The 12,900-nt window shown below is 42.4% G+C and overlaps 1 protein-coding gene across 4 annotated transcripts in view; it reads right to left on the bottom strand.

Annotated features, from left to right (window-relative positions):
* ANKFY1 (ankyrin repeat and FYVE domain containing 1) overlaps positions 1 to 12,900 on the bottom strand; it is a 69,371-nt gene that overhangs the window by 35,540 nt on the left and 20,931 nt on the right. For 3 of the 4 annotated variants that reach the window (XM_045164898.1, XM_045164899.1, XM_045164900.1), the window contains exon 4: positions 3,559 to 3,694. In XM_045164898.1, coding sequence (XP_045020833.1) covers positions 3,559 to 3,694 — 136 coding nt within the window. Of the gene's footprint in view, positions 1 to 3,466; positions 3,695 to 12,900 lie in introns of those variants that run through there. The other variant, XM_045164901.1, reaches the window with a different exon arrangement.

Raw genomic sequence — 12,900 nt, 5'->3', positions numbered from 1 at the left:
AGTTTCCACTACCCTAGGATTCCCAGAAACCTTGGTAAGCCTCCATAGCACCGGGCCTGGGAGGAAGGAGGTGGTGACACAGTCCTCCCACCTCCCTTGCCTGCACATCTCCCTACAAGTCAAGTTCACCTCCAAGGGCATCCAAGAGGCCTCATGTGGTCTCAGGGAATACCCCGACACCCCACTGCTGCTTCTGTCCCACAGTGCCCACAAAACCAAGTTCTCTTCACAAGGGAAGGTAGTGATGGATACAAAGTGAATCATCAGGTAAGTAAGAAAGACCAAAGCTGAGGTCCACTGTTCTTGAGGGGCCCAACTACAAGGGCTCCCTGTGCCCCCCTCTCCTCTGTGAAATAAGGATAATGCTCTCTTTCAGAGGTTCAGAGGATCTATGAGTGTTTTTCAAGATAAAGGAAAACCATGTACAATTTGCACAGTCTGAGGTATACTCACTTACCAGTTGAGGTCTTCCTCAAGGAAGATGCATAATTTAATAACTAATATAAAAGAGATTCAGTCCTACTATAAATAAGAATAACTGGCTAACAGGTAACTCCCAACTTTAACAGGTGATGTTTGAATATCAAGAGGACAGGGGAAGTGGGGGAAGAAAGGAGTAAAGTCACGAGAAAGACCTGAGGAGGAGCAGGAACACATTTTCTAAACCTCACAAATGAGACTTCAACCAGGAACAAGAATAACCTTGCAGCCATTTCTCCACCTAGCAGTAAATGCACGCACTCATGCAATTCCAAGACCTGTGCTTATGTACTCTGTTTTTAAGCAACATAGCTTGGTGTAAAGCACCTCCCCAGGGCACTTTTAAATCAAATTGGCACCATATCTAAGTCAGTCACTACAATAACGAGCAAGGATGCTCTACTTCTCGGAGCCTCTGCTGTCTGCACACTAGTCTCCCCAAACTCTAGCATGCTGGCTGCAATGGCTGATGCAGTCATCCTGATCCTGGCTATGAAATCAGAGCATTCCAGGAGAAATGTCCTCTTTTCGGATACATGAAACTTTTACCACTTTTACACTGACAAATATCCTAACGTCCTAAAACATGGTGTGATCTCAGGGAGTACTGACTCATCTGCAGAGCACCTCACAAAGCATTTTTACAGACAAATACTGAGTGTGAAAATGCCATTCTCTTCCTTACTACCACCCAAGAGACACTGCACCAAGACACTCGATGCTTCATGAGGACAGATGTTTTGTTACAACTGGCAACACCTCATTTTCACTAAACTCTGGGATCCCCAGAGTGCCATTCACAATGTGGATAGCCTATAAACAGTCACTGGTATGACTTAAACAACTGAAGAACATGTAATCATATTTAAAAATTCCGATTCTCAGTTCACATCTTCTCTTTGAAAAGCAGCAAGGCACACTGACTTTTCTCTAAAGGGATTTTTGTTGCTGTTAATACATGTTTTTCATTTTAGAGTATAAAAAAATACAGACACACAGCACAGCACACCTAATTTCTAAAGTCGAGTGTATGATTAAGCGGCCCACAAACTCCTGTCCAGTTTTGCGTCATCTGTGCCTCTGAATATAAGGCAGAAAAATTGCTGAAAGGATAAACAATAAAAGGTTAATGGTAGTTAAATCACAGATGATTTACTTTTGTTATTTGTATAATTCTATACTTCCTAAACACCACACACTGAACATGTAGCTAATAATCAGGAGAAAAAAAATTATTTAAACTGTCAGTTAGCATACACTATTATCTCTTTTTTAAGAGTATTTTCCTGATAATGCTTACACCCAAAACTTCCTTTTCCCTTTTCATCAACCTGCTGACTGCATTCCCAAACCAAGATCCCTACATGATATAAACACCAGCAACACCTGCTTCACATTTAACTGCACACATCCATGTGTCAGAGCCCTTTCACTATTTCAAATGTGTAATTCCTTCTGCCAACAGCAGTGGGCACTCTGTGCTCGTTCAAAAGCCGACATTTGACTCCATGGCTGGGTCTCTTAACAAAGCCTTGACAGATAAACCCACATCCAATAATAAAACACTGAGCATCTGGTAATGTTGATAGTTATGAAGCCTAATCAGTTAATAAACAATAAACACTTTAATTAAAGAATCCATTACACAGATTACAGCTATCTAAACTACTCTGAACTGCAGGGCACTTTTATCAAAGTGATTCAATTTATAAGCAAGAAAATCAATCTGAGAAAGCTCAGGAAATCGGGGGGGGGGGGGGTGCAGATATCAATCACATTCAATCTAATTAAAATCATGCTCTGATTTCACTCTGAGATGATTCAAAAACTCACCCAAAGAAAGACCTTTACAGTAAAGCTATCCTGGCTAACCTAAGACTATACGTACCTACAAATCCTAGACCTGGTTTAGTTTTTAGGTTATTGGATTTAGGTATTAATATGCCCTCAAGCCCACATCAATCACAGATAATTAGGAGTATCCTGTGTACTGACTCATGTGGGGCACAGTGGGCTATCTCAGGGGAAACAGCCAGCCTCAATGAAAACAGAACAAGCGGCTCTAGGTAGCCAGGTCTCTCTTGACTCTGCTGCTGTGGCTATTTAGTTGCTACGTCATGCCTGACTCTTTGCGACCCCATGGACTGTAGCCCGCCAGGTTTCTCTGTCCATGGGATTTCCCAGGCAAGAATACTGGAGTGGGTTGCTATTTCCTTCTCCAGGGGATCTTCTAGACCCAAGGATCAAACCTGAGTCTCCTGATTGGCAGGTGGATTCTTTACCACTGAACCACCTGGGAAGCCCTCTTGATGCTGAGGGCAACACAACAGAGGGAATGCTATCCCTCCACCCACCTAGGAGAAACGCCATTCCTCCACACACACAATACAAAAGATCACTAAGTGATGTAAAAAGCACTCCTTCTACCACGCTGACTTCCAAGGGCTAAATCACCAGCAAAAAATAAGAGCATTTTGTCTGCTATCACCTGGTGAACACTGTTCTCGCTGTGTTCTGTAGTTTATAAAGACCAAGTTGGGAGAGCAACAGAGAAAGTGCAATATAAAAAACACAGCAAGCTATCTCCTTGGAACCTAAAAAGCACTAACAAATGAAGTGAGATCTCAGAAACACTATGAAATTTACTGAGACAGATTCTCATGTACTAATTTAGTCATTAATGTGTTTCTAACAAGAGACTATGACCTTCTTCCAAGGTCAGAAGAACTTCCAAGCAGGCAGAAAGTAGAAGTGAAAGGAAATGATATAGGAGGGAAAGTTGAGGGGTTGAACACTGGATTATATTATTTCACATTCGCTTCATCAGTTCACACATCTATGTAATCACAGGTAGTAAATCAGTGAAAGAAGAGAGAAGACCCAAAAGTGTCAGCAAAATTTAGCTTACAAGACAACAAAAAGCAAGGGAGACAAAATTCTCTCCCCACTACTGCCTTTAAAAGAACACCTTGCAAAAGTTATTTACATTAGCAGAAGCAGCTGCTTTCCCAGAGCTTGGCATAATTAAAGCTCAGCCACCACCATCTGAGGTGCTTGACTGTATCTGCTGTGACTTGCCTCTCCCTAAGGAGCTGTAGCTGAAACCGATTAGCTAGTTTCATCAGCTCAGTCAGGAACACATCGTCTTCTCTGAACTCCAACTCATCCGTATAGATCCAGCGAAGCATTGTCATTGTCACCTCAGGGTTCGCATCTGGTTAAAGAAAGAAAGCATAAAACCTTTGAAGACAAAGCACAGATGACATAGTCAGGCCCTCCAGAGGACCCCTAAAAGCTAAGGCTACAGAGAAAACTGTGGTAGACCCAGCTCAAAGAAATACCACACAGCCATTAAAAAGGGTAATTAAGCATTCTGGGTACCATCTGATTCCAGAAAGTGTTAAAAGTTTTGCAAGGGGCAGTACATGGGGGAAATGAACCTATTAAAGATGTAAGTCAAATAAGCTGGAGGAAAATATTTTAAATATATGACAAAGAGTTTACATTCTTTTTCTGAGCCTTTGTACCACATCTGTCCAGGCAAACCTTTCACTTCACTGCACTTTGCAGGTATTGTGTTTTTTCTCCACAAATTGAAGGGTTATAGCAACCCTATATGGATATGAGAGTTGGACTGTGAAGAAGGCTGAGCACCGAAGAATTGATGCTTTTGAACTGTGGTGTTGGAGAAGGCTCTTGAGAGTCCCTTGGACTGCAAGGAGATCCAACCAGTCCATTCTGGAGGAGATCAGCCCTGGGATTTCTTTGGAAGGAATGATGCTAAAGCTGAAACTCCAGTACTTTGGCCACCTCATGCAAACAGTTGACTCATTGGAAAAGACTCTGATGCTGGGAGGGATTGGGGGCAGGAGGAGAAGGGGACGACAGAGGATGAGATGGCTGGATGGCATCACTGACTCGATGGACCTGAGTCTGAGTCAACTCCGGGAGTTGGTGATGGACAGGGAGGCCTGGCATGCTGCGATTCATGGGGTCGCAAAGAGTCGGACACGACTGAGCAACTGAACTGAACTGAACTGGGCAACCCTGTGTTACAAAATTATGGTTAGAAATTTTTAGCCATTAAGTATTTTTAAGCTAAGGTATGTACATTGTTTTTTACAGACATAATGTTAATACACACTTAATAGGCTACGATATAGTGTAAACATAACATTTATATGAACTGGGAAAACAAAAAATTCACATGTCACACTATTACGAGTTTTGCTCTTTACGGCTGTGGACTGGAATTGAACCCAAAATCTCTCCGAGGTCTGCCCATATACCACAACTCGGTTCATTCAGCCTTATGTTGGGAAGATAACTTATTCCTAACAATGAGGGCATCACAACACCACCACTGTCAAACATCTTCTCTGTGGTGGTTTCTTTAATTTTATTTTAAAATTTCGCTTGATTTCCTTTAATAACCCTACCCAAATTGTCCAAACCAACGAACTTGTATGATGAATAAACCCAAATCTGAACAGTTTTTTAAAAGTTTCTAAAAAATGACATCAGCAGAGATGCCCTATAACCCTCAAAATTTCAAATAAAGATTTAAATAAAAATCTTCAAATAAGATTCAAGTGATTACCAAACTTTCCCACTCCTGCCTTGATTCGTCCCTTAATCTCCAAACAATAAACTGAGAAGTGATCCACTCTGAGTCTCGTACTAAGCAGTGCGCAGAGAACAATGCACCAGGAGGAGGTTAGGTGCTTCTATGTCAGTCAGTTCAGTCGCTCAGTCGTGTCTGACTCTGCGACCCCAGAGACTGCAGCACGCCAGGCCTCCCTGTCCATCACCAATTCCCAGAGCTTACGCAAATTCATGTCCATTGAGTCAGTGATGCCATCCAACCATCTCATCCTCTGTCATCCTCTTTTCCGCCTGCCTTCAATCTTTCCCAGCATCAGAGTCTTTTCCAATGAGTCAGTTCTTCGCATTAGGTGGCCAAAGTATTGCAGTTTCAGCACCAGTCCTTCCAATGAATATTCAGGACTGATTTCCTTTAGGATGGACTGGTTGGATCTCCTTGCAGTCCAAGGGACTCTCAAGAGTCTTCTCCAATACCACAGTTCCAAAGCATCAGTTCTTCGGTGCTCAGCTTTCTTTATAGTCCAACTCTCACATCCATACATGACTATTGGAAAAACCATAGACTTGACTAGATGGACCTTTCTTGGCAAAGTAATGTCTCTGATTTTTAATATGCTGTCTAGGTTGATCATAGCTTTCCTTCCAAGGAGCAACCGTCTTTTAATTTCATGGCTGCAGTCATCAACTGCATTGATTTTGGAGCCCCCAAAATAAAGTCTGCCCCTGTTTTCATTGTTTCCGCATCTCTTTGCCATGAAACGATGGGACTGGATGCCATGATCCTAGTTTTCTGAATGTTGAGTTTTAAGCCAACTTTTTCACTCTCCTCTTTCACTTTCATCAAGAGGCTCTTTAGTTTTTCTTCACTTTCTGCCCTAAGGGTGGTGTCATCTGCATATCTGAGGTGACTGATATTCCTCCCAGCAATCTTGATTTCAGCTTGTGTTTCATCCAGCCCAGCATTTTGTATGATGTATTCTGCATATAAGTTAAATAAGCAGGGTGACAATATGCAGCCTTGACGTACCCCTTTCCTGACTGGAACCAGTCTGTTGTTCCATGTCCAGTTCTAACTGTTGCTTCCTGACCTGCATACAGATTTCTCAGGAGGCAGGTCAGGTGGTCTGGTGCTCCCATCTCTTGAAGAATTTTTCACAGTTTGTTGTGATCCACACAGTCAAAGGCTTTAGCATAGTCAATAAAGCAGAAGTAAATGTTTTTCTGGAACTCTCTTGCTTTTTCCATGATCCAATGGATGTTGGCAATTTGATCTCTGGTTCCTCTGCCTCTTCTAAATCCAGCTTGAACATCTGGAAGTTCACGGTTCACGTACTGTTGAAGCCTGGCTTGGAGAATTTTGAGCATTACTTTGCTAGTGTGTAAGAAGAGTGCAATTGTGCAGTAGTTTGAACATTCTTTGGTGTTGCCTTTCTTTGGGATTGGAATGAAAACTGACCTTTTTTCCAGTCTTGTGGCCACTGCTGAGTTTTCCAAATTTGCTGGCATATTGAGTGCAGCACTTGCACAGCATTATCTTTTAGGATTTGAAATAGCTCAACTGGAATTCCATCACCTCCACTAGCTTTGTTCATAGTGATGCTTCCTCAGGCCCACTTGACTTTGCATTCCAGGATGTCTGGCTCTAGGTGAGTGATCACACCATCGTGGTTATCTGGGTCATGAGGATATCTGTTGTATAGTTCTTCTGTGTATTCTTGCCAACTCTTCTTAATATCTTCTGCTTCTGTTAGGTCCATACCATTCCTGTCCGTTATTGTGCCCATCTGTGCTTGCATGTATCTTCTGGCAAATGATGGCAGTCTACGACTGCCCCTAATCTATTAAGCAAGTGGCCATAAAAGTCAGATGACCCAATAAACCAGAAACTACTTTTAAAAGGAGTAGACTCTGAGAAGTGAAACCAGCTGGCATTCATCCTGCCTGTTGCATCTGCTGCTAGAAGCCATCACCCCTTCACCAGGCCCAGGACACAAGCTGGTAAAAATCCATGACTGTGAGGATGAAAAGTCACACCCAACCTTTCGACTTCACTGTGGTCCAAGATGCGTGTAGTCATGCATTGGATAACTTGGAATTTTCTATGTGACCTAGTTCTTTTGTTTGTGTGTTTGACTGACTTTAAATAAATGGTTTTGCAAAACATTTGGAAAGAATGGGAATAAACTCATCCTTTTACAATTAACCAACCATTAAATGAAGCATACTGAGAAAATTAACTTTGTTACTTAAATCCGCAATCTGTGAAAACTCAGAAAGAAGACTTCTCTGGTGGCACACTGGATAGGAATCCACATGCCAAAGTAGGGGACACAGGTTCGATCCCTGGTTGGGGAACAAAGACCCCATATGCCAAAGAGCAACTAAGCCCATTGCCACATTTTTCATCATATAACTAAGAGCCAACATAGCAAATAAATACAGTAAAACAAAACAAACCTGAGAAAGGTGTTTTGAATCTCCTACTATGACTCTGGTTTGTCCTCAAGTTTCCAACTATTTTTTATCTACCTAACATAAGTTTTTCACTTGTTAAATTTCAAAATCATTAGAGACTATACTTTTTGTTGTTGTTGTTCGCCTCAGGACTTGTGGGGTCTTTGTTTGCCAACTACGGCCCCAGCAGCGAAAGCACCAAGGCCTAACCACTAGACCATCCCCACAGATTGCGTCTTTCATCAGTGAAAACATCCTCTTCGGTTGGTTTAAGGATGTACCCTTAAATATAACTTCTTAGAAATAAAAATAAACCCGTATCGTACTTCTAAATAATCCCAGTGTCAAAAAAGAACAGAGGGTCTAGTTCTGTTATGGGAGTGTGACAATCCAAACTATTTTAACTGATTACAACTAAAAACTGTCAACAGAGGGCCAAAAGCAACTACTAGAGGATTCTGAGAGTCAACAAAAGCACCTGAATTGCTCTGGGAGGCACCCCTTGAAGAAGCAATTGCACTGTATCAGATTCTCGAGTATTTTTTTCCTCTTTATGGCTTTGCCCCGAGGGTAGATCTGTCCAGGAGGAACACTGCTGTCCTGACCATAAGGATGCCTAAAATTCCAATAAGAACACCATCTTTCTGGCCAGATGAACCAGAAGATGAGGCCTAAAGAGCAGTGAAGGGTAAGGGGAGAATTCCAGAGAAAAGAGTCAGAGAAGGACATTTCCTAATTCTGTGTACGAAGCCGCACAGGCCTCAGCCTTGCCTCTGAGCCATTGATGGATGGAACAGTCCTAGCCCAGCTTTAAAAATTGAAGTGAGGGGGCTTCCCTGGTGGCTCAGTGGTAAAGAATCTGCCTGCCAGTGCAGGAGACACAGGTTCGATCCCTGGTCCCAGAAGGTCCCACATACCATGGAGCAACTGAGCCTGTGTGTCACAACTACTGAGCCTGTGCTCTGGAGCCTGGGAGCCACAACTCCTGAGCCCGCGTGCTGAAACTACTGAGGCCGTGTGCCCTAGAGCCCGAGCTCTGCAACAAGAAGCCACTGCAGTGGCTTCTAGAGACTAGAAGACTAGAGGCTGGCCCCCTTTCACCACAGCTAGAGGAAAGCCCACACAGCAGCGAAGACCCAGGACAGCCAAAAATAAATAAAACTGCCATAAAAAAAACAAACAAAACTGAAGTGATATTTGAACCACTATCCACAGAAGGTGAAACAGAACCTGCGATTTGCACCTAAAGGGATTCAGCATTTTCCAGGGAATGGCACACAGGACCAGAGTCGACTCAACATAATGGCAATGTCCAGGACACAATCTAAAATCATTTGTTATGGAAAAAATCTGGAAAATATGACCATTTTTCAAGGGAAAGGACAACCAAAATATGCTAACTTCAAGATGATCCAGATATTGAACTTATCAAAGAACTGAAAACATTGAATATAACTGCTCCAGAAGGTAAAGGAAACCACACCTGAAATTAAAAGATAAAAATGCTCAGCATATAAACTGTAAGAAAGAACAAACACAAATTATAGAAATGAAAAATACAATATATGGAATAAAAACTTACTCAGTGGGCTCAAGAGCAGGCTCAAGTGCAAAAAGTCAGTAAACTTGAAGATAGATCAACAGAATTTATCCTATCTGAAGAAGAGACCAAAAAAAGGTCAGGAGGAAAAACAGAAACAAAAAAGCCTCAGACAGACCTAAACAGACCTGCTGGATCAGAACAAAGGGTCCAGTATGTGTGTGACTGGGGTCTCAGAAGGAAAGAAGAGACCAACGAAGAGAAGGATTTAAGAAATGATGGTCAACAGCTTTCTGAATATGGTGACAGACCTAAATCTTTATAGAGTCAACATTAGAGCACCTCAAACCTCTAGCAAAACAAACCAAACCACAGTAAACAACCAGTACGAGTGAGTATGTGGTGAAACTGGAACCCTAGTGCGCTGCTGGGGAACATGCAAAATGGTGCAGACCCTATGGAAAACAGCTTCTCAAAAATTTTAAAATAGAAATTCTATGTGACCCAGCAATCCCAGTTCCGGTATACTCAAAAGAATGGAAAGCAGGATCTTAGCATAACCAGAGATTAGAGGGAAAAACACAAAAGCCATGTTAGGATGGAGTAAGGGGACATGACCACAGATACAACAGATCACTTGAAGCTCTAAGATAATCTCAGGGTCGGGGGCAGATCTCAGCTGTTAGCAGGAGGCCACAAGGCCATCTGAGTGTCTTCATGACACAGCAGCTAACCTGTCCCAAAGTGAGAAATCCACAAGGCAGGGCAAGGAAGAAGTCTCTGAAGTAACACGTTATTATTTACAAGCTCAGTCGGCCTGTACCTAAGAGGAGGGGCATCAGGATCCACCTGGGAAGGGAGGAATATAAGACAATTCATGGACACATCTTAAACTACCATGGATATCAACAAAATACTGAAACCAAACAAGCTAGAACCAGTTCTCACACGATCTAACAGATATTGCTGAATTTCTCTTGAAAACGTGAACTACCACTGTCCTGTGAGTTTGCTTGAGCACCTGGGTGTGCCTGAGCACAGAGTCTGGGACCCTACCCTCCTTTCACAACACAGGGTGACCTCCCAGGTCCATGTTCAGTGCGCAGTTTTCCTGACTGGACTGAAAAGGAAGGACGATGCTTTCTGGTTTTGGAACGGCTTGACAGGACCCAGAACACATTCCAGGAAAGCTGAATGACTCACCATAAACACTCATGCCAGGGAACCATAAGATCTCTGCTGGAGGAGGCATGCAAGAAACTCTAGCTTCACAACAGCTATTCTATGGCACTGGAACTGCTCAGTGTCAGCTGCTACTGCTGAAGTGACAGAGAGAGGCTATAAACAAACCACTGAGCCTGAAGCAGACTGCTTTACTTCCTTAAAGAAGTAAATATCGTGCATCAAGATTTGCTGTACCATGTCGCACTAATGGTTATATCCTTTCTCTTCCCAGCTGATCAGTCAATATTTTTATAAATCTATCTTTATATATAAAATAATCAAGAAATACAAAGCTAATTCATACCTTTTAAAGCTTTATATTTTGAAACAATGTGAGACTTACAGAACAGGTGTAGAGTTCCCATGTACCCTCCACTGATCCTCCCCTAATATCAGCATCTTGCATAACCAGGGCACAATGATTACAACCAGGTGGTTAGGACTGATACAATACTATTAACCAATTACAGACCTTTACAAACTTTGCCAATTATCCCAATAATGTCCTTTTATGGTCCAGAATCCAATTGAGGGTTCCACCTTGAATTTTATTATCATATCTCCTAAATCTCCTCCAAAATGTAACAATTTCTAAGTCTTGTCTTTCATGACCTTGCCAGTAATTCTGTGGAATGTTCCTCAACTTGGGTTAACCTGATGCTTTCTCACAATTAGATTGAGGTCATGCATTTCTGGCAAGAATCTTACAGAAGTGACTGTGACTTTGTCACTGGGTCAGATCAAGCACACATTTTACTTTTTTGAACAAGGTATGATTTAAGAAAATTTTCATTATGTCCAAATACCTTTTAAATACTTGGTATATAATGCCTATTTTATATTTCTCAACATGGGCTGAAATTCTTAAAACAATTAACAGAATTAAAGTTGTGCTGGGACTTCCTTGGTAGTCCAGTGGCTAAGACTCTGTGCTCCCAACGCAAGGGGCATGGTTTGGATCCCGGTCAGGGAACCGGATCCCACGTGCTACATACAACTATGGATCCTGTAGGCCGCAGCTAAGACCTGGTACAATAAGGTCAACAAATTAACCAATTTAAAAAATTAAGTTGTGCTTATTTTTAATTTTAAGAAATATCAATTACAAAAGAATTTCAAACGAAAATGTGAGTCTTAGGATGTCAATCTAAGAATGTAAGTACCATACAAACAGGAATTTAACTTTATTCACTGCTATATCCCTAGTACCTTGCAAAGTGCCTGCCACTGAGCATTTGTGATATTAATGGAATAATTCTGAAGAAACAGAACACCAGTAGATCCATAAGATGATTTTACCAAACCCACAAGTGGGGAGAAGGTTCAACATTTAAAACAGCTTTTACCCTATTTATACACTTGTTTACAAGAGCCTGTTTCCAACCTCCCTCAGCTGCAGGCAGCCATGGGCAGTAGTGCTTCCAGGTGTCATGTAACACACAGGCTTTTTCGGTAGTTTCAACTGCTGTGAGCCCAAATGTAGGCAATCACACCTATGCCCATCCAGGCAACTCAGCAGGACTCTGGGCAAGACACACAAACCTGAACAGGTCCACAGATGCCACCATCTCCTTGGAACCCTTCAAGTGAAGTGGAAGTCACTCAGCCATGTCCAGCTCTTTGTGACCCCATAGATTATACAGTCCATGGAATTCTCCAGGCCAGAATACTGGAGTGGGTAGCCTTTCCCTTCTCCAGGGGATCTTTCCAACTCAGGGATCAAACCCAAGTCTCCTGCATTGCAGGCGGATTCTTTACCAGCTGAGCCACCAGGGAAGCCCAAGAATACTGGAGTGGGTAGCCTATCCCTTCTCCAGGGGATCTTCCTGATCTGGGAATCAAACCAGGGTCTCCTGCACTGCAGGTGTATTCTTTACCGACTGAGCTATCAGGGAAGCCCTAGAACCCTTCAAAGATAAACTTTATAAAGGAAAGATGCCATAAGTTCTACCACAGATATCTTAGTAGGTGCCTGATTTACCAAAGCCACCAAAAATTTTGACTCTGCAGCTGCTCATTTCTCAAAGTAAACCTTATAGCAGGGATCAAACCACGGCGACAAATTTTTTGAACAAAGACATAATTCAGCAGACTTTTCACACAGCCAATCACTTCTGCAAGTAACTCATATCTTAATGCATGGGTATGCTCCTTACCATATGGTATCAGTCTTTTGATTTTTTTTTAAATATGAAAGTATAACACATTTCGGAGAAGGCAATGGCACCCCACTCCAGTACTCTTGCCTGGAAAATCCCATGGACGGAGGAGCCTGGTAGGCTGCAGTCCATGGGGTCGCGAAGAGTCAGACACGACTGAACGACTTCACTTTCACTTTCATGCCTTGGAGAAGGAAATGGCAACCCACTCCAGTGTTCTTGCCTGGAGAATCCCAGGGACGGGGGAGCCTGGTGTGCTGCCGCCTATGGGGTCGCACAGAGTCGGACACAACTGAAGTGACTTAGCAGCAGCAGCAGCATAACACATTTACAGGAGACTTGTAATCCTCTTGATTATTAACAGCAGAATTAAATTTTAAATTTGCTCTTTTGTAACAGCAGTTAGGCAAATACTAAGTGAAAATGCAATTTTGAAGT

This window comes from Bubalus bubalis, chromosome 3 (assembly GCF_019923935.1).
Source record: "Bubalus bubalis isolate 160015118507 breed Murrah chromosome 3, NDDB_SH_1, whole genome shotgun sequence".
Lineage (NCBI taxonomy): Eukaryota > Metazoa > Chordata > Mammalia > Artiodactyla > Bovidae > Bubalus > Bubalus bubalis.
Note: the sequence above shows the minus strand (reverse complement) of the source record. Positions and strands in the feature narration are given on the sequence as shown.